This window comes from Haliotis asinina, chromosome 15, assembly GCF_037392515.1.
Source record: "Haliotis asinina isolate JCU_RB_2024 chromosome 15, JCU_Hal_asi_v2, whole genome shotgun sequence".
NCBI lineage: Eukaryota > Metazoa > Mollusca > Gastropoda > Lepetellida > Haliotidae > Haliotis > Haliotis asinina.
The window spans coordinates 17,493,355-17,520,742 of NC_090294.1; the positions used below are offsets into that span (position 1 = coordinate 17,493,355).

At 39.8% G+C, this 27,388-nt stretch overlaps 1 protein-coding gene across 1 annotated transcript; it reads right to left on the minus strand.

Moving 5' to 3' along the window:
- Positions 1–7,743: 7,743 nt before the first annotated feature.
- LOC137265981 (kinesin-like protein KIF11-B) lies at positions 7,744–26,423 on the minus strand. The gene is made up of 24 exons (XM_067801469.1): positions 26,263–26,423; positions 25,436–25,663; positions 24,794–24,935; positions 23,982–24,101; positions 23,559–23,683; positions 23,033–23,123; positions 22,558–22,624; positions 22,063–22,141; positions 21,442–21,538; positions 20,830–21,014; positions 20,395–20,482; positions 19,544–19,753; positions 18,496–18,703; positions 17,202–17,374; positions 16,051–16,179; positions 15,424–15,669; positions 14,628–14,689; positions 13,977–14,076; positions 12,897–12,980; positions 12,133–12,228; positions 11,769–11,991; positions 10,525–10,706; positions 9,669–9,767; positions 7,744–8,359 (listed from the first exon to the last, which is right to left on the minus strand). Exons 1-24 carry the CDS (start codon positions 26,325–26,327, stop codon positions 8,210–8,212), a joined length of 3,249 nt encoding a protein of 1,082 aa, XP_067657570.1. The 5' UTR covers positions 26,328–26,423; the 3' UTR covers positions 7,744–8,209.
- Between the last annotated feature and the right edge of the window lie 965 nt (positions 26,424–27,388).

Sequence of the window (27,388 nt, forward strand, 5' to 3'; positions counted from 1 at the left end):
GAAATCGGTCAGTAATCATATATGTTTTCGAATCGATTAGGTTTCATTGCCACAAGTTGAAATTATCCCTAAATATATCCATTAAGGCGTAATGTAAAATATATTGTCATTCAGTGCCCATTGCAAAAAAGTTTGGTATGAAATGTTCATGGAAGCAACGACTCTGACATCTAATTCATGGATATTTGATAACAGACCTGTGAAAATTGTGTGTATGGGTGTTGTGTGTTGGGGGTCAGGGTGGGGGTGGCCGACACCTTTGCTCTCGTCATAGACATTATTATCAACCTTGACCTTGCCTTTCTCCCTCTGTGTGAGTTCCGATATACCTATGTACGTGGAGCTGATTATTTAAATCAGTATATATACAACAGCTTTAATCAGATACCACCTGTTCTATATATGAAGTCTATATATACTGATTACCGTATGGTCAATGGGGGCTTTGACAGTTTATTATCAAAATGAACTTCCCAGGGTGTTATTGATGTCATTTGTCCGTGATATACAGTGGTTCACCTTCCCATATCTTCCGTACAGGCGTGTTTCCACTGGTTATCGCATGAGTCACCCCTGCATATATTCTGAAATAATATATCAGTTAGTCCGGTTCATGCATTTGTGAGATTTAGATACCGCACCAGGTGACGCTCATTGCGTTCTTAGATAATGAAATATGAAAACGATAGAGAGTTCTGAATACAAAAACATTAAGGACGTACGAAGTAGTTTCTTGTTGCATTGCTAAAAAATGCAATAAAATTAACGCCAGCAATATCACGTCGGGGGACGCCAGGAAGGGACTTCACACATCGCAAAGTGTGTGTAATCGAGCCCTGGGCCCCGTTTCACAAAACTCTCGTAAGCTGAAGACCTCGTAACTTTTCTCGTAGCATCCGTAGCTCCTGTGTTACAGTATAGCAGGTACAATGGCTACGAGAAAACTTACGAGATCTTAGGCTTACGAGAGTTTTGTGAAACGGGCCCCAGGTCTTTGGCACGACAAGCGAATGCTTTAAAACCACAAGTCAACCCCACCACCGCTTGTTTTGAAAGTGCCCCGCTACAAGGGCTTTAGTGGTGAGACGTGTTAGCTTGTTGGTTAGGCTGTGGGAAATAGACACTGACAAAATTCTTTGCAAGTCTGTGTTATCCACTTTGAGCCCATCTGACATTTTGCTTAAAACAGCAAGCTTTATTGAAACTGGTGCTGAGAAGTCTACGTGCATAGCGCTTCCTGGGAGAAGTCCCATTCGCTGTGCGTGGGCTGCATGAAGAGGGGACAAGAGCCCTGGTCCCCGTTTCACAAGGCTTTCGTTAGCTTAAGATGTCGTAACTTTCCTTGTAGCATTTCGTTCCACCTATAGTGTAACATTGGCTTACGATAGTCGTAGCGCTGCGAGAACTTTGTGAAACCGGGCCCTGACCTGGTGATGAGCCTGACTGCCAGGATCACCCAAACCCTCTATGCCGAAATCATTTGTGTAAATCTGGTAAACATCATCATTATCAACAACACCACCATTATCGTTGTCACCATCATCATCGTTATCATCGTCATCTCGACGCCGTCATCATCACCATTATCGTCATCATCATCATCATCATCATCATCATCATCATCATCATCGTCATCATCACCATTATCGTCATCATCATCATCGTCATCATCATCATCATCATCACCATTATCGTCGTCGTCATCTTCATCATCATCATCATCATGACAAGCATACATGTGTTTAATACGAGGACGCACACTCAGGTGAGTTACACCTTACCCTATTCAATCGTAACACCTCAATTCCTATACCACCTACACCCCATGGGGGATAGGTCTGTTGGACAACCGCACGTCTCAATGTAATCCACTCATCGACATGAGATTTAAATAACCAAGTCATCAGCTTGGTTTCCCATCGTGTTTGCGAAGCGCAGTATCCATTGATGTGGATTGTTAACTGTGGAACTGACGAAGCAATCCAATTCATTTACTAGTAATTCACTCGTTGACACAACGTAGAACTAACACACCTCGGCTATAAATAGATATAGCTACGCGTTAACCGAGATCTGTTAGAGTACATGTAAACAAATGGGGTGTTGTATGACACGTATATTTCAGAAGCTGATGTCTATGATTATTTTTTAATAAACCCACAGAAACCTGATATCAGCACGTACCACATGTCTTCAAGAAGTATTCAGGTACCAGAATAGATTCTGCGTTTCTTCCAGCCTGGTTCCTTGAGTCTGCAGCGCTTGCGCTTCGTCACTCGAACAGCAGCGGTCGGATCCCGAGATCCAGGCTGTGTTTCTAATGCGGCATTCCAAGCACCTCGAGACGTTTTAAAGTATATTATATCATCACCATTCTCATGCAGCATAAGTTTGTTGTTTAAAGCCGAACTCGGCAATATCCCAGCTAACTCACGGCGGTTGAAAACAACTTCAACTTCAACTTCAGAATATATTGCATCTGTTAATGGCCGCATGGCACATGTATTCAAAATCTTGCTATGTACCCTCACACTGCCATGCTCTAACTGAAGTCAGTCCTAAAACTTGTAAGATCAAAGACGCATTCTGTGCTTTCTAATGCAGTGCGATAACGTGCACTACGTTTCGTCTACTAGTCTGTCTCATAGTCCCTGAACCACATTATTTTCCCTACTTCCAAATCCGCTCTGCCAAGGACTTAAAATTAGCGAGTCTAGATTTCCTCTGGTTGAGGACCACACAAGGTGATGACAGCAAGGGGAAAGGACACGAGGGCCAACACGAGGGCCAATAAATATGCCTGTCATTTATACTGTTATCTGATGGTTGTATGATGTGACTTGTAATTGGTAATGAGACCAGCACGTGTAGGCCCAATGCAGATTCTCTTAGTCTCATGCTATTGATCACTGGATTGTCTGGTCCAGATTTGATTATTTACAGATCGCCGCCATGTAACTGGAATCAACCGATATTTACTAAGGGGGTCTTGGCCGACATTTACCTAAATCAACATAGTTCCGCGTCAGGGGGGTCGTGACATGCATTTTTAGGGTGGCAGGATGGTACACGAGTGGTATATGTCAAGGTCAAAGGTCGTAAGGTAGAAGTTAGGTATCGGTACCTCTGTTTAGCGATGTCTCTATTTTCACGTGTTTCTCGACTTCAAGAGACACAAGAAAAGAAAAAGAAACGTCGATTAGATGTCAGTTTTCTGAAACGAGATGGCATAACTTCTTTACCGCCTTGATTCGGAAACTTCCTTTTAAAAAAATAATGGCGGAGAAAGGTCGTTTCAGAAATCAGGCACATTATTTTGTGCCAATGCTTCGCGCAATCGTCCCGAAATATTCTCGTTGAGTAGATGAATAACATTACACGCCCTCAGATGTGCAAAGAGAAGGGTTAGCCTGTCTCATTTTCCTTGAACCATATTATTTTTCCTAATGCCTAGTCCTCAAAGCAGTGCAAAAGCTCTAAATATAGCAAGTCTAGATTTTCTCAGGTTTAGGTCTGAATCTCAAGTCTACCTTGGGCTCCTTTTCAAGTATATCGGTTTGTTTATTACTGTAAAAATGATATATACAGTCGTGCATCACTCTGTATTTTTGCCAATTAATTTTGTCTGAAATGAAATTCTAAACTCTTTCCGAAAAATAACCTTTATATATAAATTTGATAGAGCAAGCATTTAACATTTTAGAAACGAAAACCACATTCCACATCATTTGAATTGCCATGTACTTTATTTGGATAATTGTCTATACTTATGACAGGTGTTTTTCTGTCTTAAAACACCCTATAAATCTCATACAATGAACTGGAGACAAGTTTCAACAATTAATCAGTTTTCTAAGTGAGTGAGTGAGTTGAGTTTTACGCCGCACTCAGCAATATTCTAGTAATATGGCGGCGGTCTGTAAATAATCGAGTCTGGACCAGACAATCCAGTGATCAACAACATGAGTATCAATCTGCGCAATTGGGAACCGATGACATGTGTCAGCCAAGTCAGCGAGCCTGACCACCTGATCCCGTTAGTCGTCTCTTACGACAAGCATAGTCGCCTTTTGTGACAGGCATGGGTTGTTGAAGGCCTAGAATTGCTAGATCTAGGCATATGGGATGCAATGGCGTGTCAAACATGTCAGCGGGCCTGACCACCCGCTCCCGTTAATTGCCCATTACGACAAGTATGGGTTACTGAAGATTAATTCTAACCCGGATAAAAGGGAGGTGAAGCTAAATCGGTTTCATGAAGTTGTTAAATTTCCATGTGTTATCTTGGAAGCGTTCCGTAAACCCAGTCGCCACGTTGCCACAACCTACGCACCTGGTCAGCGTTATTTATAACAGGTCCAAGCGATTCTGCGTCTGGTTCCTGGAAATCCAAACTACAAATGTTTACAAATAATGTCTGCCAGCAGTGTTAATCGATACTTAATCAGGTGCATTGACAAGGAACTAATGGATCTTACTGTTCCACATCATAAATATAGCCACAGCACATGCTTCCTGAAAATGATCACGGATTTGAACGACTGACCTTTAATACACGGATATACCGTGACACCCAGGAGCCGAGACGGACATCCGTGAAAATTTGGTAACTATGACTGAATAATCATAGTTATTGCCACATGTGGACCCCGGATTATTTTCAATCACAACCATTTATTACACCCCTATAGACTAAAAAACCCATCTCATTAAAATAGTAGAACTATACTAAACAACAAAAGACACGCACTTTCGAAAGAATATAATCTATGTATATTATATTCCACAAGAAGTCAGAGTTGCGTTTTTTCGGGGTTTCCATCTGTTCAGTATATTTCAATTTAATCTGCGATTTTTGTAAACCACGTGCGTCTATGTGAACATCGTATTTCTACTTCTGGTGTAGGACCCGTGAAGGTCCGGTGTAGAATAGGACTTCAGCAACCCATGCTCGCCGTAACAGACGACAAACACGGGATCGGGTGGTCAGGCTTGCTGACTTGGTTGACTCATGTCATCGGTTCCCAACAGCGCAGATCACTGGATCATCTGGTCCAGACTCGACTATTTACAGACTGCCGTCATATAGCTGGAATATTGCTGAGTGCGGCATAAAACTAAGCTCATCCTCTCCAATATAGGTTTAGACATGTACATCCATATGAAGCCGACAGGTTACGTCACATACCATGGATGGTTCAACTGCTTCCGCTGTTGGACAGTTTAAGGGCCTATTCACACCACAAGATGACGCCAATACAATGTTCGATCTTGATTTGCTAGTCGTCTTAGACTACAATGAAGTGAGTAATACAGTGATGAATATAATAGTTTATTTTCGGATAATTGAAACAGTTGCGTTTTTCGTTTTTTTTGTTTTTTGTTTGTTTTTGTCGTTTTTTCTTTTCTTTTTTTTTGTTGGGGGGTGGGGGGGGGGGGGGTGTTGCTGTTTTGTAGGTAAAGCACTCATTGGTGTCAATAGGTATAGCAACAAACATTAATATTAGAACCGTCAAGGAAGAGGGTACATCAAAGTAAACAAAACAATTTTAGAATGCGTTACAAGCCCACAAAATGGTCGAAGGGAGATAATTTCAATCTCGAAATTGTTGGGAGTTCGGTTCTTTAAGCACGAGATGAGCGAGTGAGGGGTGGGGTGGGAGTATGGTTTTAAACCGCTTTTAGCAATATTCTAGGAATATCACGGTGGGGAACACCAGAAATGGGCTTCACACATTGCATCCGCGTGGGTAGTCTAACTCGGGCCATCTGCGTGACGAACAAACCTTCAGGCTAACTCACCGCCCCTAAACATGGATGAACGTCAGAGTAAAGGAAAAATGATTCTTCATTTTCATAAAGCTAATTAGACTCGGTTTTTGCAATGAAAACACACATGCTAAGTTCCAGAATAAAATGTAACGGCTCTGTTCATTTTGGTAAATGGATTGCATCTGTCCGATACAAACTCAATTTATACGGAACTATGGTCTGCAGTTTAGGTTTGATTTATCACAAAAGATAAATAAGACCATGATAACAAAGCCACACAGATTGTCAACAAGGCATTGACACCTTCCTTTAGTGATCTTCTGCCATGAGTCTGTAAAGGTTTACACTGCCTTCAACAAAATCACCACTTCTGGCAAAATAGTTTTCAGTCTCTAAACTTGTGTTCAAACAGTAAACACCATTCATACCATTCCTATTGTCTTGATGAAGTCAGCATTTCTGAAATATTACAACATTGATAGCCCTGACAAAGTGTGCCTTCAACTGCAGTATGACCCAGGCAATAAAATAAGAACCAAACAGAATATATAGATATATATATATGTTTAATAAGATTCACGAAACAAGCTCACATTGCCAGTTACATTAGTGAAAGTCAGGTTTAAACTGCTCTTTAGTGGAATAATGTAAACAATATGAATACAGTGACTCCTTTCAGTTTCAGTACAGACTACAACAATACAGATCCATACTTGACTGGCATGACATTTCTGTTTCCATGAAGCGCCATCATTACACATTCTCTTCTCACTGAGCTTACTCATGATGTGACAGGAGTTACCTACCTAAGAAGACAATGTCATCGTCAGGATCAAGCATTTCCGTGAATGTTTGTTGGCGGTACCCTTCATTTTCTGTATTACAGATTTTAGTTTAAAACTAACATCCTTCCATTCTGGACTACATCAAACTTAAGATATGTTGCTCTATCCAATATGTAAGAGATGCTCCCCAGCAAGTATTGTTAAAGGGACACAACTCGGGTAGAGTTAAGAAAATCACTCATCCCTGACTAAACCATTTCATGTCATTTATGTACATTTTACATTAATCTGTCTCACACAAATTAAATCAATATGACTACAACTTGTTTCTGCAACAAATCAAAATTAATGACCACAGACAGCAATCATTTTTACTTAAAATTCTACATGATATCATAAAAAATCAAGTTTGATATAAAACAGTTTTCATACAATTAAATTCAATAAAAAGAATAAAGTGAACTTACATCTAAAAAATTGTAAACAAAATGAATAATATTTGATGATCAGTAAACTGACAGAACCAGACCTAGAACTTCACACAAAGTTGACAGTAAAGTCTGCAGGAATATTCACCATGGCAACCAGGTAAAGCTGTCCACATTACACACATTTTAACATGTTTTCAGATTTTCTAAACATTAATAAATTGAGAACTAAGACACTAATTTCTACTATTCCTGCTTTTAGCAGACTATGATGAGCAATGATGATATTTACAGGACATTATAATTGTCATAAATAATGGCAATGCATGCATTATGTTCTTTTATACAATATGATACAAAGTAATAGATGGAGCTTAGAGTAGGAAGGATAGGAGCAAAGATGAACAGATAAGATAGGACAAAACCTTGTTAATACTTCAAAATCTTGTGTGCACATTTCCCAGTGATATAGGAAAAAAAGTGTCTACAAAGCAGTGAAGTGTTGATAAATGTTGTGTTTACAGTTTCACAAAGAGATTTGTCTATGGTGAGTGAGTTTGGTTTTATGCTGCTTTTTAGCTACACTCCAGCAATATCATGGCAGGGACACCAGAAATGGGCTTCAAACATTGTACCCACGTAGGGAATCAAACCCAGGTCTTTGCAGTGACAAGCAATGCTTAAACCACCAGGATACCCCACCATCCCTGTCTGTGGTAAGGTATGCGATGTGACTGATGTTTATTAAGATTGCTTTGTGGAAATCAAGACCATATGCCCATTTCCAAAGGCATTGTGGCTGCAGAAGCAGGGTCCTAGGTCCAGCTTCATAAAACAATTACAGCTCTGTGATTGTCATATGTCTATGTTTACAAGCCACAACTGTATTGTGCACCTGGGGCACAGCATCTTAGTAGAATCCTCAAGAAATGATACCAGAATAGATTCAACTGAAAGTTCAAGGTATATGAATGCAGTCTTTATGCCAAAGTTTGTGATTTATGGATCTCAAAACTTTGTCCAGTCATGTTAATTCAGGCTGGAAATTTCAAACCTACACTAACTCTGCTTTAAGTTCTCGTTGTTGCTGTGTATGCCATAGATGGGTCACAGGTACACAGTGTGCACATAATTGGTGGATTACACTACCCGGTACACATCAGTCAAGACAAATAAAGATTATAGGAAGGTCTTAAAGATTATGAGTACAGAATGTCTTAATGTTTATGAGACAGGCGTGTTGCCCTGCCTCAGGGGTAGCTTGGTCTTGTTCTGGGGGGTGAGGGTTTTGTTGGGAGTCCGTGTTGTTATGTTCTTTTTCACTCTGGATGAGCTTGGTGGTTTCATTCGCTGCTTGTTTTCTTTGTTGGAAACCTGGAAACATACCGGTAGATGTTTTCAGAAAATTATAGGTCATAAATTCTTTCCGCATTTCAGTTTGAAAACATTGATGTGATTTGAGGAATAATGTCCAATGTCCAATGTCAAAAGATAAAAATGAAATTTTTTTAATATGAACAAAAGGTTTTTATTTTTTAGCAAAAACAGTCATTAAATTGCATTTCACTTACCAAACAGTATGTTTAAGATATATCTTGTGAATTTTTGTCCTGAATATCATTTGATTTCTTTGTGTACTACAGTACCATAAAAATAAATATAGGCCATACTTCAGACATGCTTTAACATTTTATCAGAAACAATATTTATCAAAATTATCACAGAGTCATGAATTCTAAGATGCTTCCGTGAAAGATCAAAGGTGCCGACAATACTTTATCAGACGATAATGTGCGCTTTTGGCATTACGTCAAAATGTAACCGATGACACGATGGATGTCAGTTGCCATCGGCTCGTACAGTCTCCCACAGTAAACGGCTTCATCACATCCTGTTTGTTGGTTTACAGTTCCATCACACAGCTAACATCACTGGTGGAAACATTACATTTATGTTTTCCGAAGGATAAAATGTATCATAGTTCAACTCAAAATTTTAGAGCCACTGTAATGTTTTGCAATGTTCACATTCACACAATGCAATCGTGGAATGTCGCATGACTAGTCAGCTTCAGCTGAATGTACTCATCTAAACTATCGTTGGTAGTAGAAATGAGGCAGTCTTATTGCCCTGTATGGTTTAAGAGAATCACAGATGTAATTAAAATGATCTAGAGAAGATACTTAACCTGAACATAAACTGTCACCAAACTGTTCATCATTTGTTTTTCTAGTAGCGTTTGTTTTAACGTAGGGGGCTGACACATCAAAAGAACAGCTCGTCAGTTAGCCCTGTGGAGGATTCTTAATATAGGTGACAGACACCGTCGTTTGTTTTCTGCCACAGATTAATCAAAATTAGGCTTAGAAATTACTACATACAGCATCTTAGAAAAGAAATGCAGTTTGTTCTACCACCATGTATAGTGTAATAAAGCACACTTTTGCCCTGAACTATTATATATCGTTAAAACACTTGTGCTCATGCTTTAACCATAATAGTTCATGGCAAAAGTGTGCTTTATTACACTCTACATGGTAGTCGAACGAACTGTATTTCTTAAATATCAGATTGACATGCTTGATGAAACATGGCAGTAAATTCATTATAATTCCTTTCAACCAAGCTGGTGAGGATACCCTGTCCTGGTAGTGCTATATACATCAGTATTGTGTCTACATACCCGACTCTTGTCACTGAGTGTGGAGATGCCGGATGTGTTGGAGTTAGTGGAGACGTCACTGCCGGCATCACTCAGGCTGTCAGATATGTCTTTCACATCCTGAAAGACAGGTGCTTGTATAGCAACACATTCACAAAGGTAACAAGGATCAAAAGGACCAAAGGTTTGTTTTTCAAACAATTCTTGATTTCATTGTTTCTATATCGCTATGATTTAATAGGACGTTTTCACTGTGAAATGTTTTTTCAAAAATATTTTGATTAGTGAATGTGGCTACTTATCCAGACTGAGCCTGGTTTTACAGCTCTAGTCCACAGAAATTCCAAGCCACAGTTTTGAAATGAATACCCCACCCAGACACATTACAATGAGAGACAGAGACAGTATAATTATAGATCGCTTTTAGCAATATTCCAGCAATGTCAAGGCAGGGGACACCAAATGGGCTTCACATTTTGTACCCATGTGGGGAATCAAACCTGGGTCTTTGACATGACAAGCAAATGCTTTAACCACTAGACTACCCCTCTGCCCAAGATTCCTACATTAGAATAACCCCAAGTTGAGCATTCCTTGTGTAATCCAATAAATGCAAAGCACAAGACAGTCACACAAGTAGCAACATTTCGTCTTTTTAGCAGCACGATCATTTTATAAGGAGAGCGAACCACTGAAATTTCACTATCTGGACAGACAATCTACTCACTGGGTCACGGAGGCAGTAAACAGAGAAAGGTATCGAGATGGAGTAATACATCTAATTTTGCTGCAATCAAAACTTACTTAAATGTTTGACAATATTGTCAGGATAATGTCGCTCTAAATGTCTTGCCAAAAAATGCTGTTGACCACAAACCTCTGGTTCTGGTGAACTGACCAACTTTTCGTCTACCTCTGCAGCTTCAAGGGCATCTGACAGACTGACTGCAAGGGGGTCCGCCTGCTGATGGTTCCGGAACTCTTTCAGCAAGGCATCATGGGGGTCAGTCTTACTGAGGACCCGGGGATAGCTGAAGTCGCGTCGCTGGGGGGTTTGACCTACCAGGACAATAACACAATGTAGTAAAGTGGGAATGCAAGTGTCAAGACAGCTGGACTAAGGAAGGCAACTTCCACATGCATGCATTTCAGGAGACGGTAGAAAGTAATATGACCTTTCAAAATGTAGCATTTCTATTCTGTCATACATTTACTTGTTCACATAAATGGCAGTGCTTAAAAATATATTTTACCAATAATGTTAAATTGTACCATTACATGGCCTCTTTTGGATTAAATTACTGGTAAACTGGAACACTGACATGATTCGCTCGTCTGTATCTGAGAGTGTTATGGACTTAGGCAAAAGAAAAATATATTGTTATATAGCTCTCAATTGGAAATAGGAAGTGAATTACATATGACATAGCCTTCACAGTCATCATGCAATTTCATCACATCAATATCAGATAATTTCCACTGATACTGAAAAATAGAACAACTTAAAATTTTCTAATTTTTACATAACCTTTTGCTGGCATGAACCAAGTTCCTGTACCTAATTTCATTTCATTAATACATGACAGGAGCATTTACATAACTGAATCTAATCCAAACAAATCAGTGGCCAGTTAAAAGAAATGATCCATGCTGTTAGAATACAATATATCACTCTCAACCAAGTCACAATGCTTGTCAGTATGATTCGCTAAGTCAGTAAAGCTGTGGACCGTGCAATAGCAATATTCTAGCAACATCATGGCAGTGATGCCAGAAATAGGTTTCACATAGTGTGGAGAATCGTACCAGGGTCTTTGGTGTGATAAGCTAAGGCTACCCTACCACCCTGTCAAGCTGTGGTGCAAGGCTACCCCACCCACCTGTAGGAATGTCTTTGTGGATCAACCAGGAACCACCTACCTGTAGGAATATCTTTCTGGATCAACCAGGAACCACCTACCTGTAGGAATATCTTTATGGATCAACCAGGAACCACCTACCTGTAGGTATATCTTAGTGGATCAACCAGGAACCACCTACCTATAGGAATGTCTTTGTGGATCAACCAGGAACCCACTTACCTATAGGAATGTCTTTGTGAATCAACCAGGAACCACCTACCTGTAGGCATGTCTTTGTGTAGTTCCTCTGCCAGGAACTTGTCCACGTCACCTAGCCTGGCCTGCAGCTCCTCTGTGTGGGTCTGACTGAACGTCGTGGTCCCTGCATGCTGCTCATCCACACACTTCCTCTGCTGATCCAGCTCGGACACCTCTCTCTCCAGATTCTCCCTGACACATGTTGACACCTGACTTGACACCTCCGATACTGCTGCAGTCAGGGACTGAAACGAACAAATGGCTCTCAGAAAATACCAGTATAGGTCTTTCTTGACAAAATAATCCTGTTAATTGCCTCTAACAACAAGAAACAGTTCCTCAAGAACAATTCTATAGGCAGACTGCACATCGTGGAGACACCTTACCTGTGTATTGTTGAGATGTTGTTTCAGGTTGTCTTGCAGTGTTGTTCTGTGCTTGTCTAATGTTGTTGTTGTTTCACAGCTGTGGTCTTCCCAGGCCTAAACACAACAGTAAGCAGTGCCTTCTTGTTTTGTATCCACAAAATACACATCACAATACACATGTATTGCCATATTTCCTTTCTGGTATCATTTGGTTTCCATCCACTTAGAGATTCAGTTTTCAGACAGATAAGTCTGACAATAGTCGTTCTCATTGACTTGTATCATTGATAGCAATTATTTCAAACCAGCCTTCAGTACTTTGATTATACACCACACTTAAACTGACTAAAAGTGATTGGGAATGTAAAGTGAGTGAGTGAGTTAAAATTTAACGGGGAATGTAAAGAAAGCAAATATTTCAGGCAGGACCATTAGAAACTCTTGGTATTAGGGGAGTGAATTTAGTTTTGACGCACTCAGCAATATTCCAGCTATATGGCCCGGTCTGTAAATAATTGAGTCTGGACCAGACAATCCAGTGATCCACTGCATGAGCATCAAACTGCACAACTGGGAACTGAAGACATGTGTCAATCAAGTCAGCGAGCCTGAAAACCCGATTCCATAGTCCTCTTACAACAAGCAGAGTTGCCCTCATGGCAAGCATGGGTTGCTGAAGGCCTGTTCTACCCCGGACCTTCACAGGTATGGTATTAGATGAACTTTACACCAGTTCTTCATACCTGTTCACCAACCAGACATATTTCCCCTTTCAGACCTACCTGACATCTCTGTTTCAGGTTGTCTGTGATGTCTGTCTGAAGTTTCTCCACTTTCTTTTCATTATCTTCAAGATCAGAACACATCTGCAAACAGGATAAAATCAGTTGTGTCAGAGAGATATTCACACACTTGATTAGAGTTGTGAGAAATATTTAGTTGTGTCAGAGAGTCATTCTAACACTTGATAACATGTGAGAAATATTCAGTTGTGTCAGGGAGACATTCTCACACTTGATAACATGTGAGAAGTATTACCCACTTGTGTCAGAGTAACTCAATGAATGAGAGAGCAAGCAATATTCAAGTAAAATCAAGGCCGGACACCATCAAAGGGTTTCATACATTGTCCCCTGGTATCAAACATGGGTTTTCAGTATGATGAGCAGGCACTTTAACCATTTAGCTACCCCAACACTCCATAAGACATACACACACTTGCTTACATGTAACAGACATCATTCAGTTCAAACAGTGAGTGAGTGAGTGAGTGAGTGAGTGAGTGAGTGAGTGAGTGAGTGAGTTTAGTTTTACGCCACGCTCAGCAATATTCCAGCCATATGGCGGCAGTCAGTTCAAACAGTTACACACCATATGAAGGCATGACTGTTTTACAAAGAACATGTGTTGTATGTGCAAGTGTGCAAGAGTATCATGGAGGTCTCCAAATAATAATAGCAGTGATGAATGCCAACAGCAGAAAACTGTCCCACCAGTAACTGCCACAACATTTAGAGATTCACTTGATCCAAATTCCATACAAACACAAGTTAGTTAGGTATGAGAAATATAGAGGAATAGTTATTCTTTCTTATAATATCTGTAATCAATAAGACTATTGCCTTGCAGTTTTGATAGAAGCAAATCCAAAAAATCTATAATCAATCCTCCACCAAACCAAAAGCAAGAAACGTGACTATGGACAGACATAGGAGATAACTGCAACAAGCAGATAAAAATATTTAAATTACAAGATGATGTATTTCTGACAAATTATTAATTCATTTCAGTTACCAAGAATTACTGACTGCAATGGGTGTAGCATTCTACAGAATGTTGATTATCTAACTGTGGAGCCTGACCTTGTCAATCTGTTCCCATGTTGACTTCTCGCAGCTAAGCAACTGACTCTGCAGGTTATCTGCACTGGTGGAGGAGTCGGTAGTGGCACTATCTACAGCACTGCAAATACACACATGCATTGAACAGACATGACATTTTTGCATTTTCCAAGGGTTTATCTTCATTTGCTCAAAAGCCAGTATTTGGCTCTAATCAGGAAGGAATGACAGCAAAAAATTCCAAATTTGAAGTAAAAATTTCCTAATTTCTCAAATATTTAGAAAAATAATAACATTGAATAAGAATGTCACTGCATTTTCACATCCTCAATATCTCCAGGATATATGTTCCGACAAATCTCCACTATACCCTGGATGCACTTATTGCTCAACCACATAACTTTTATTACTTCCCTTGGCTGGCTTTTTATTCAATCAGGTGGGAAGTTGCGCACACAAATCACACTTCGCATTCACTTTTTAAATTATCTAACCGATTGAACTTCGCAAAATACAATTCATACAGAGGAACTCTGAAAGAGGCAGATGAGTTCTTGCATATACCTTTTTAAAGTTTTGGAGCTGACAGTTTGTATGAAACACACACTATACCATAACAGTAGATATTTGGTTTGGAAAAGGTGAAAACGGCAAGTAACAATATGGACATACGTCTGTATGCTAGAAGACAACTCTGTCACATCTTCCTGTCTATTTCTGAGCACTTCCGTCACCTGAAGATGAGAGACAATATTACAACACTGTTCGTCATTAAACACTGTACTATAATCAGAAAAATCAGGACAAGGATTTTACTAGCTTTTAAACATGACATCTAGAGGCACTCATGAGCTTTGCACATGAATTGAAAGTCTTACTTGCTCCATGTAGAGTGGTTGTTCACTGTCACCTCATCTATAGATCACAGTGTGGTAGCCAAATGTCATGCATCCCCAACACAGGTGCAACCATATCATTACTATACAGCTAAGAGTGTTGACCTGTCAAGTCATATGCTCTGTTTACTGACCTAACAAGCAAGGCCATGTCATGGACCCCATTTATTGACCTGAAAAGAAAGGCCATGTCATGTGCCCTGTCTATTGACCTGACAAGCAAGGCCATGTAGTGTACCCTGTTTATTGACCTGACAAGCAAAGCCAAGTCATATGCCCTGTTTATTGACCTGACAAGAAAGGCCATATAGTGCACTCTGTTTATTGACCTGACAAGCAAGGCCATGTCATATGCCCTTTTTAATGACCAAACAAGAAAGGCCATGTAGTGAACCCTGTTTACTGACCTGAAGACAAAGGCCATGTCACAGACACTGTTTATTGACTGGACAAGCAAGACCATGTCATATATCTTGTATGTAGACCAAACAATCAAGACCTTGTCAAGTACCTCCAGTGTTGACTAAACAAAAGTATGTTGCATCACAAAACTATCACTGTGTTGGTCTTACCTGCGTGTTGTACTGGGCAACACGTGAGTGTTTGTTGTGTATCAGGTCAGTTAGTTCCTTCAGTTTCTCCTCTATGCTCGTCTGCAGAGTGCCATGAGTGGTCATGTTCTCCTGGGATTGTGTTTGAAGGGTCACAATTTTCTCTTGCTGACTCTTCTCATAACTCCTCACAGTGTCTGCGATGGCACTCAAGTCTGTGTGGAGCTTGTGTGTGTGAGCCTTGATGAGCGCAGTCTGACTCTCTCGCTGTTAAAACAATTTACCATAAATGGGAAACTCCACAATAGGTGGGATTTATGGTGAGCAAACAATATCATCTAAATAATGAGGTTGTGAAAATAAGTAACCATGGAAGTCAAGGGAAAGAGTCTCGACAGTTTATAAAAATATCACGCTGACAATATATCACAAACAGCTATTTTGAACAATGATTTGTGGCTGTCATTAAAGCAATTTTTTGTTACTGTATGACCATAGTTTACTAATAATCTTAACATTGCTTTCAATGAACCTGTTCAGATTCTCACTCATTATTCATTAACTTCTTACACTCTTTCACATATTCAAGTACTTTTTTATACTGATTTGACACTTTGATGTGTAAGAAAAAGCAGATACTTCACTTACCTGTTGCTGCACATACTCTGCCAAACAGCTGAGAGATGAGTTTAGTTGCTTCATGTTGTTCTGCAGCTCGGTGAGTGAGGAAACAACCACAGTCTGAGTAAGGGAGTCCAGAGCTGACACCTCCGAGCTCTGTCAGAAGAGTGAGTATATCACTACAGGGACACCAGAAATGAGCATCACACAATTAATTTTGATTTCTTTATGTAAATATATGAAGGATAGATTTCCTGCCCTTGTACAACAGTGCTCAATTTATTCTTTTCAAACAACTAAATTTAACAGAACTATATTTACTCATCAAATGGCCACAGCATACCATTGCCAACATGACCTACACAGGGGAGACAGTACTGTACAAGGCTTAACATCTTGCTTACTATTACTTAGACTGTTGTGACTTTATGCAACATTTTGAATGGAGAAGCACACTAACAGGGGGAAATTACATCTGTAAATGGGTAAGCGAGTTGTTTTTTTTCCCTGTGATGTTAACAGAATTCTTGTTACATCATGGTCTGTCAGCTTAATGAGTTTATTGAGATACAGGTTGAAGACATCCTCTGTCAGCTTAATGAGTTTATTGAGATACAGGTTGAAGGCATCTTCTGTCAGCTTAATGAGTTTATCGAGATACAGGTTGAAGGCATCTTCTGTCAGCTAATGAAATTGGGGCGATACGGATTGAGGGCATGTTCTGTTTCAGCATGAAACAAGCATGGGAATGGTGCTTACAGAACAATTGGGGCAAATCAGGATTCAATCCCGTAATCATAGGTTTCTGGTGTGTCCAAGGAAATTGTCTCACATAGAAATCATTTGAGACAGCATCTTTGGCAAAATTATTGAAACAAATATATGGGTGCAAAAATACCCGAGTGAGTAAAGCTATCATGAATACCAGAATACTGCAAAATGTGTCTAATTTGAGAGAAAATACTTGATTCCTCAAGTAATTATAAGGGCCCCTGCTTATATGCTATCATACTCAAACTCAGTGTTTCAACGAAGATGTATCTTAGATCCAATTAAAATATCCAATGCAATCAAAGTGAAACTCTAGCCTCTTTCAGTAACCCCTGTAGATACTGATTACATACATTGTTTCACTAAGTGTTTGGGGGTGATCTCCACTCCTGGTACTGATGACCTACCTTGGCAGACTGTATTGCCTCTTGGATGTGGGAGAGGGTGCTCAGACTGTCCTCATGCCCCTGTTGAGTATGGGCGTCGACTGTCTTTACATGGGTACCAAGTAGAGACACCAGTCCAGTCATCTGTGATGTCAAACTGTCTGCCTGGGATTTGCCACGGCTCAACATCGTTTCTGGAAGGAAAATGTTGCAATTGAATTTTGATGATATAAAAGTGCCATTAGACACAAGACGTCATTGGGTACTGGAGACATGGTGATTAAAAAATGTGAAAACCTAACCTCCTGAAAGCATAATACACTAATAAAACACTAATGTTGTTTTAACACAATGGACAATAAAAAGTATTCTCCCATTCTAAGGTCTGCTGAATAAATCAAGCCCAGTGGGTGATAACTGACATTATGAACAATCTATGCCATCAGGTTACCACGACATGCTATCGTCAGCGTCAGTGATCTATTACAGGGCACAATAGGTGAACTGGCTAGAGCGCCAGACTAGTGATCCAGTGAGATTGAAGTGTCGGGATTGAGCCGTCTGTGACTGGGTGTAAAAATCTTGGAGTCAACTTTGTGTGCACTCTTTCTGTGTTGTCCCTAGTGTACAGAACACAACAATTTGTAATTAAAAGAACCCACGAATTTGTTGGCATATGACCAGATGGTGGCCACATGAATGTATGTAATGTAAACGCCCAGTTACAGGTACAGCAACATGCAGTAAAACAAAGTACTGTTACTGTGCATACCATTCCACCCAGCTGTGAATTGGGTACCTCGTTAGGATGAGTGAGCCACAATAAACTCAGTGCACCTAGTGGCAGCAAGAGTTGTGTACTGCCGAAGGGAGTTGAGATTGTTAATACAATGTGACATTGACATTAACATCCAATGACTGCAGGAAACAAATTCCAGTGCCTTGAGAAAGCACTGGATGCATGGATATGTGCACTATATAAATATCCTATAATAATAATCACCCGACTCAAACGGCCTCTTAATACTAACTATGCAGTACAAGGAACTGGTGATGGTCACATACAATCACAAGGAAACCTAACACTATCCAGGTGATGGTCATGTACAATGACAAGGAAACCTAACACTGTCCAGGTGATGGCCACACACAATGAGAAGGAAACCAAACACTGTCACGTACAATGACAAGGAAACCTAACATTGTCCTGGTGATGGTCACGTACAATGACAAGGAAACCGAACACTGTCCTGGTGATGGTCATGTTCAATGACAAGGAAACCTGACACTGTCCAGGTGATGGTCATGTACAAACCTATGTTGCCGAGTGCACTGGTCTTGAAGGAATCCTGCTGGGAAAGGTAGGTGTTGACAGAGTTGCGCATGTTGCTGATGTCATTGCGGAATTGTTCCTGGAAAGTCACCTGACTCTCCTCATTGTGGGTTTCTACTGCCCGCTTCCTGTCTAACTTGGCATGGAGACCACTCACATCGGATGTCGATGACTCTGCTGTGTTCAACAGCTACACACACAAAAACATCTAGTGAAAACGTCTGATGTCACGAAATGAAATTCCTGATTACTCATTTACTGAAGGACCTGACATGAAAATATGTGTACTGATGCAGAAACATTTATGACAGGAAATTTCTAAACATTTCAACACAGTTGTGTATGAACTTATATGAATAGGTACAGCTCTGTATTTCATTAAAATTTAGAAGCAGTTAAAATTCATCAGTTAAGAAATCTATTCTCTAAACCAATAATTTGTGCTCCTAGTCTGTGTTTTCTTTTTCAATTGTAGGAACTTCAAACAAACCTCAGGACTGGCTAAACGGATCTGCTGTTTAAGTTTGGATGCATTTCAGCAAAGTATGCACAATAACAATAACAATCCAGGAAATACTGCTTACATGCAAAATGCATGCATCATAGCAGTTTGTTTCTAATAGTACCCTTGAAGGTTCCGAGGTTGAATAGGCCTTCAGCAACCCATGCTTGCCATAAAAGGTGACTGTGCTTGTCGTAAGAGGCGACTAAAGGGATTGGGTAGTCAGGCTTGCTTACTTGGTTGACACATGTCATTGGTTCCCAGTTGTGCAGATTGATGCTCATGTTGTTGATCACTGGATTGTCTGGTCCAGACTCGACGATTTACAGACTGCCGCCATATAGCTGGAATATTGCTGAGTGCAGTGTAAATCTCAACTCACTCATTCACTCTAATAGTGTCAACCGTACCCCAAATTTGACACCAGTTTCAACCTCTATCCCTTTAAACATTTTCAAGTATGGCCCCTACCCTGTCACTAGTCCTTCCCCAGCTGACAGTAACCTGAGTGACAGGCTACAGGCTTACCTCTGTGGCCTCAGTGTACAGAAGGTTTTCTGTCTTCACATGCTCCCCAACCAGGAATTTCTGCTCGTCACGATCCTGGGTCGTGTGTTTCAGGGTCACTTGTGTCTCCTGCAGTGTTGCTGTCGTCTCCTCCAAGTTCTTGGTGGTCACAGTCAGCTGCTCCGATGTCTCCTCCAACTCCTTCTTTGTGTCCGTGAACAGCTCCGACAACTACGTGAATTATATGAAGGCAGTAATGGTACTGTGATCTGACAATTAAGCATTAAACTGGATTCCATGAACCTTGAAATACTTTCTCTTCTTAAACACAATTATTTCTGAAAGTATGCAAAACTGCCTCAGGGAAAATAGATCCATACAACCTAAAACAATATTCCAGCATTCTGATAATGGTCTATCAATACATCGAAAAAGGGTGTTTGGCCAGATGAATGCTTAAATCACTAGGCGAGAAAGAGTCCTCACTTAGATGGTGAGTCTTTTGGCTTAAACTCTGTGCCACCCAGAAAACATGCTACATGTCAAGTCTCAGATTAGCAAATTTATCCAAATTTGTGCTCTACTCACACAGCAAATGGTGCCCAGTAGAATGAGATGGTCATGTGACTCTTCACCCTTTGGCACCTCATAGGCAGGTTTTGGTTGTGTACCTTCATGGTACATGTACAGTAATGTTTTCATGTGATTATTAATCTTAGAGCACCATGGGTTGAACACTTTGTTAGAAGTTTGATTTCAAACTGATCCATTGATCGACAGGCCTAAGAATGTACTTTGCACATATATCCGACCCAGAAAAGTGTAATACAGAGTGACTATTGTCATACCACACACTCTGAGTCAACACATACCGAAGTCATCTCTTCTGTGAGGGCTGTGATTTTCTCCTCGAACTCCTGGATAGAGTCTTCCTGTTGACTGATTTTGTTCTGCATAGCACTAAAACATACCAATTTTCAGCCATTAATTGCAAAGTTTCTAAAAAGAAAAATGTTCATCATAATGCTAAATGGAAACAGTCTTTATCAGTTTCTAATGATGGGAGCATGTATACTGTGCCACTGTTGAAGAATTTCAATTCAATCGAAATACAGAAGAATGGGCCACCAGTAATATACTGACAGTTTGAGACCGGAAACAGTCTTTATTTGTTTCTAATGATGGAAGCATGTGGACTGTGCCACTGTTGAAGAATTTCTATTCAATCTAAATACAGAAGAATGGGCCACTAGTAATATACTGACAGTTTGCGACTGCTGTTCAACATTGCTAAAGCTTCAACTCACACATAATTTTCTTCGGCCAGGTAGATTCCATTTTTCTCTCGCACTGCCTGGAGATCACGACGCAAACGCTCAATCTCCTCATTATACTCCTTGAGGAGAGCCTTCTTGGTCAGTTTCTGATTGACTTCAGGTCTGTTGGTGATGTTCTTGGCACGATGAGCATAATCCAGGGTGCTCAACGTTTCCTGCAAATGAAACATTAATTAAACTAAACACAGCCACTTTACAGCTATATCTAATGTTAAATCACCATTCAAAAAATTTGGTCCTGACAAGAATCAACAAATGTACTCATGCTATTACCAGACAAAAACATCACCTGAAGTATGAACATCCGTCCGCGGTATGCGATTTCAACAATGCATCGAACTATCAATGGATGGCAATTATTGAGTCTGATAGCAATTAATTGATGGTAGAAACAAAAAAACTACCAATGGTATGTGTAACAATCCATGGTTTAGTAATTGATTTCTGTCGATAAATGTGTCAGCTTCTAAATGCCTCTCAAATAAGTTGAAATAGCTGTCTTGACAGATTTGACATAGCACATTTCCATTGCTCATTCCTGGCATTATATTTTAAGATACCATAACCAAGACCATGGTGTACCTCAAGGTTACATGAGGCCGGTGAGATGGTGGCAATGATGGATGTCTTTGTGCGACCACCAAGAGAATCCTGTAGGAGACGAGTCAGCTTACTCTCTCTGCAAACAAAAAGACCCCATTAACAAATGAACTACTGGTAAGCTAATTAAAAGGATAATTTTGCAAGTATTCTCAAATATTTACAAACAATCAAAGTATTCAAAGCATCTTTTCTGTTATACTAGCTAGTTCTACTATAAAGCTCCCATGGTATATAGTCTTTTAGCTAAGATCTAACTTTTCCAGTCAATGTTGAAAAGAAATGTGGCTGAATCAATTCAGAAAGCTAACATGCCATTGGCTAAAAACATCCATCTATTTAGTCTGGGTGGGCAAAAGTGGCTCAAGGGTTGACATTAGGCTAGCTAATCTTGAAACTATGAACTTCTTAAGCCCATTGATAACACATCAGCTTTGATCAAAGTTTTGATAATAAGGGCCCTTACCTTTACACAAAGCTGTTGGATGAGAATAAAAGGTCTTTTGCTAACATTGCAGTAATAGAGTTCTACTCAGTGTGTTAGTATCTAAAGCAGCTACCCCCTCCCCCCCAAAAAAAACAGACTGATCTTCCATCACACACCTGTAAGGTACATGGGGGGCATGTTCCACCAGTGCGGTGATGACACGGCCCAGTGTCAGCAGACTCTGATTGATGTTACCTGTCAAACACATGAAATGCATTACAACCAAGATGCTTCGCACATCTCTACAGCTTTGAAAACTTTTACTAGTCCCACAGCATGAATAACCCAAAAAATCTAAACACAGAGGTCTTCATTGACAAGTCCTGTTTGATTGTTGATTGCCAGAGTTCTGATAGAGTTCTCAGTATTTGAATTTTGATACATGGAACCGAAGGGAGGTAATTGATTTTGTACAGACATGCAAGGGGGTGGGGCGTCTCTTACTTTGTACAAAAAATTTATGGAGGGAGGTGTCATTCACACTGTACAAGCTTCTCCATAAAAATCATCACCACCATTCGAGCCATAAGTTATGAAAAAGTACCTAAATATTTGTTATGTTCATGCAGGACAAACTACTTTCTCCAAGGATCAATGAAATGATTACATACCAGCTTCCCGAGCACGCTTGTCAACAGCTCCCGATCTGCCAATGTTCTCACTTCCAGCCAAGTCAACCTGTGGCATAGTGAATAATGGTCTTCAGAGGTGTCACCATGGCAACACACCAAATCACCACAAATCTTTAACAATTGTGGAGGAGCAGAACATCAGGAATCCGATATCTTTTTATGGTTAGTGTTGCTCTTGACCCTCAATCCTACTCCATTGTTGCAGCATATACTTTATATTCCTTATCATCATGATTTATGACAGTCATCACCACCATATAGCTGGAATACTGCTGAGTGTGACATAAAAAATAAACTCACCCATGACAATGATCATCATTCACAAAAGAAAAAGAATAAAGTCTTTTGATATCCATTTCGGAGTCATGTCACTTGGATTTAACACAACAAAGTTGCCAAACTGGTTCCAATCTGGAGTCTGCAAGGACATCAGCATATCAGCACAAGCACTTACCAGGTACAGTTTGCCTGTCTTGAGGAGTTCTTCCCCGTCTACTGTGTTCTCTTTGATGTGGATAGTCACGGAGAAAACCGAATGGGAGCGACTAGACAGAACATGTCAGAAACACCTTGTATTACAACCAGGAAATCATGGAGATTACATTGTTCATTTAGTTCCAGTAAAGAGATATGGATAAATATGACAATTCATACAATGGTAGAGGCTGTAAAAGAGAATTTTCACCTTCAAAACAGCTGCAAAATCTCAATGTGATCATAATCACATAGTAATTCTTGTCCTCACAGACTAAGATTTGTCATAGCTACCTAATGAAGGCTAATAAATCATCAACAATGAACCAGAAAATCTTGTGACTGGTAATACAAGCACTGATCTATGCACCAAAGGTGCAATGACACACTATCAACAAATCACCAAGTCATACCACCCAATCTGTATGGCAACCACATTCACCAGCCTTATCATCTCACCCCAGAAAACCATCAAGGTGAGCGCTGTAAGAAGTACCACAACTTACCTGGATGTAGCATTCATCAGCGTTGCGGCAGTCTGACGTCGGGAAGCTCCTCGCTCCAAGATAGAATACACCTCATCCTTACTGCGAACAACCACATCCTCTAGTCCTGAGATAATCACGGAACCCTAGACACAAGAAACAATGACAACACATCACCCACCAGACTATATATAATCTATTGTATTAGACCTGACCATGACCTAATATCCAGTGCTTCGAGCATTCACTGTTGTCTATACTCGGAATATATAATAGCTAGCATCCCCGATGTTCATAATACATGGTGGCTTTGGGGTAACTGTAATTTTCAGTGAACAGTTTAAACACTTTCTAAACATGTACATGCATTACTGATCCAGATTACTGCAATCAACTGAATATCAAACTGGTTCATGTTTATAAGGGGCATCTATGTATATTTACCTTCTTTGTGCTGTCTTCATAGATGCGGAGACGGAGGGGATCTTCTGATGATCCCAACAGGTCAAATAGCTCCTCATTGTACAACTCCAGGAAGGACACTCGCACTGAGAACTCCACCTCCTAGAAAACAGGGATAGTTCATGTGGTCATTTTGGTTTAAAATTTGAACCTGATTTTGTCCTTCAATCTGTTTGTATCAGTATTATTTTTTTAAAGGTTTGTGTGTTCAGGATTCATGATTGGTTGCAATCAGATTTAGTTGTGCAATCAGCAATATTTCAAAAGTGATCATTTTGCAAAGTCTCTGCATTTTCCATATGCTTCGGAAAATTAGAACCTTTTCCCAGCACAATGCACAATCGTTTCTTCTAGACAGAACCCAGTCATGTAAATTGTAATAGTGTCTCCAACATCCTCGTTGACAATTAAATGTCCTGCGCTCCCTGTTGTGCTAGTGTCTGCTTTCCACTTTAACATGAAATACCGAATCTATCCTTCGCACATTGATCAACTATCTCGATGGTAGCCATTATCATGGATCTAATCGATGTAACACGTGAGCAGATTTGATAGAAATAGGGAGATAATTTGTGATGTTTGGCTGCTAGGGATTAAACGAGAATTGGGCAATATGGAGTAACCTCTGTGGAAAGAGAGTGGAGTCAGACATACAACTATATATGATGAATATGACATGAGGTTACAGTGAAATCTCAAAAATGCCTTTATCATCATGGTGCTTACATTTTAACTCAACACACCTACATTTTTTAATGCCATTACTGACAGAATCGTCATGGAGGGCTGCCTACCTGATTCTGGAGCTTCTCAAAGATATGGTACATGGTTCTTGGGATGATTCCTGCCAGTGGGTCATCTTCCCAGGAAATGTTGGGGTCATCACTGCGATCACCTTCCATTGTAAAGGTCTTACCTGTGCCTGTCTGGCCATATCTGCAAAGACATTTTGATAGATAGATGTTTTCAGACAGGATAAAATTGATGTTATGGAGATAGAGATATGTAGAAACACCTGTTAAAATACTATTACTGAATACAAGTGCACTGACATGTTTTACATCTGTATTTATAAGAGTCATGGAATCTACTCAAATGTGTCTTCTATCCAGGGTAACTGGGTTTGTGGTTGCAATACTGCTGGTGCCACGACAAAGTCACTACTAACATGACCATCAATGGTATATTTACTGCAGTGGCATCCATTATTCAGGAAGACTTAAAAATTAAGGCAGTAAACAAATGACATTTTAGAAAGCTGACCAATAACTTACTCCAGTGATTTTCAAAGCTCTCTTTCAAAGCCAAGATAGTCGTAAGTGCCATACATTAACATGATTAACATTAACTTACGACAATCTTAGCGCTCAGAGAGCTTCGAAAATCTGGCAAGTTTAGAATCCTAACAGAACTTTCAATGATAAATATATACTGACGCAAAGACTGTGCAGTTGTATCCCTGGAGCACCTCATCAACAATGGGTGTGACAATGCTGTGGTAGACATCCAGTTGCTTGCAATGAGGAGGAAACACATGGTCGAAGGTGAAGGTCTTTGTGTGTGTGCTGACTCCTAGTCTTTCTTTGACTGTCACTTCTTTCTTATCTGCATTTGTATCTACTACTGCATATGATCCCTGCTTCTTCTCAATGCCATTGATTGGTCTGAAACAGGGTAAAAGTCATGCCTTTAGCCTCTGTTGATGGAATGAATATTATCAGTAACAGTGTAAGTTGTCATAAACGGTAAATAATCATGATAATTAAAGCCATAAAGGTTGAGCACAGTTAGCAGTATGACCATGAGGAATGACAACTTGGAACGCTATAAAATATGGAAAATAATTTCCATGTTTTATTCCCATTGCCTATGATGATGTAATCTGAACTTTGGAAGCAGAGGATATCAATACATCATGTCATAGACGCATCGTATGGGATATTAGGAAAATAAAATCATCGTTATTGACGTTAAATTAATGGTGCAGTCCCCACCACTGGCACCAGGTTAACGGAAGAAAAACACTTTGACTTACACACTTAAACAGACACAAAACTTTCTATAAGTTAACACGTCAAAATGCGACTATCCTCGATAGCACGCTTTAGTTGGAATAAACATGATAAGAAGCCAACATATAGGTTTTTCAGTAGTTCCACGGTCTCCTCATTAGATCATTGACAAATCCGATAAAAATAGTCTATAACGCATCATGGCAAACGATGAAACGTTTCAAATAAACCAATTTTGTTGTTTTACATACCGACATCGAACAGCAACTTGAATGTTTTGATTCTTTTCTTTTTCGGGTTTCTTGTACAGAGGCATTTTGCCTGTGGTTTGTTTTCTTTGGTGCTATCGCCTTGTTCGAATTTTGTGACTATTTCGAAGCAGCCAATCAGATGAGTTAACCATAACCATAATGCCTGTGAAAGCTTAACTGTGATTGGTCATATTTTTAAAATATCCAAGGGAAGCAACTCTCATTTTTGCACCAACCTGGCATAATGGTGTTGTGGCTGGTAACCCAGTCTTCTGAACTGAATCATAGCTTCAAATTTAATGTCTTAGACTAAGATCTGTTTGTGTCAATATATTATTCATATGCATAATGTATCCTTTTTAATAAAACGAGGCTAATGGCAATGACGTATATCTGATCGAAAGAAATCACTTCGCCATGATTATTGCTAGGACTGAATTATCTGAAACGCACATAAAATCACCCCTGTCATCAACTTTTAATAACTGGAATTTGGTGTTTAAATATGCAAACAGTTTAAATATTTTTTATCAATTTTACATGCATGGCATGATGGTATCGTAAAGTCAGCTTTGACATCGATGGCTTCAGTGAGTCCATATTGTAAAGTGGGAGAAAGGAGGATTATCAAGAGAAATACAGTATATATGCGTTAGATTTGAATACACATGTAAAGTATTCGGGATGAGACCATCATGAGAGATGCAAATGGAGCGTCGAAATATTTAAATACCATGTTATATTGGAAGTGGGAAAGACGATTTCAGGAAGTGCCAAGATTAAAAGGCACGCATTCAGTTATTGTCACCCAAAAATGAATCAACGGGTCGGAGAGATTACACATATATATAGGTCACCACCAAATACGTTTTCATAAATGCACTTAACAACATACACAAGTATCAACATTTGTATTTTTAGGCAAAATTCACGAATGTACAGTAGCAAATATACAACGAAGTTCTCAAAAAGGTTATTCCACACATTTTGGTCTGCGTGTCTTTTCCACACGGAGATCGCATGCATAATCAAAATATAACCTTGCACACACAAAACAGCAGTTAAGCTTTGGGGTTTTATATGAACAACCCATAACTGTCCGTGTTTGCACGTAAATTTATATATT

Coding starts and splice junctions, on each gene's coding strand:
- LOC137265981 (XM_067801469.1), bottom strand. CDS start 26,327: ATGCCTCTGTACAAGAAACCCGAAAAAGAAAAGAATCAAAACATTCAA. Junction 14,077..14,627: donor TTGTCTTCTAGCATACAGAC/GTATGTCCATAT, acceptor GTGTATTTGCAG/TGCTGTAGATAGTGCCACTA. Junction 9,768..10,524: donor TCAGTTCACCAGAACCAGAG/GTTTGTGGTCAA, acceptor CCTGTCTTTCAG/GATGTGAAAGACATATCTGA.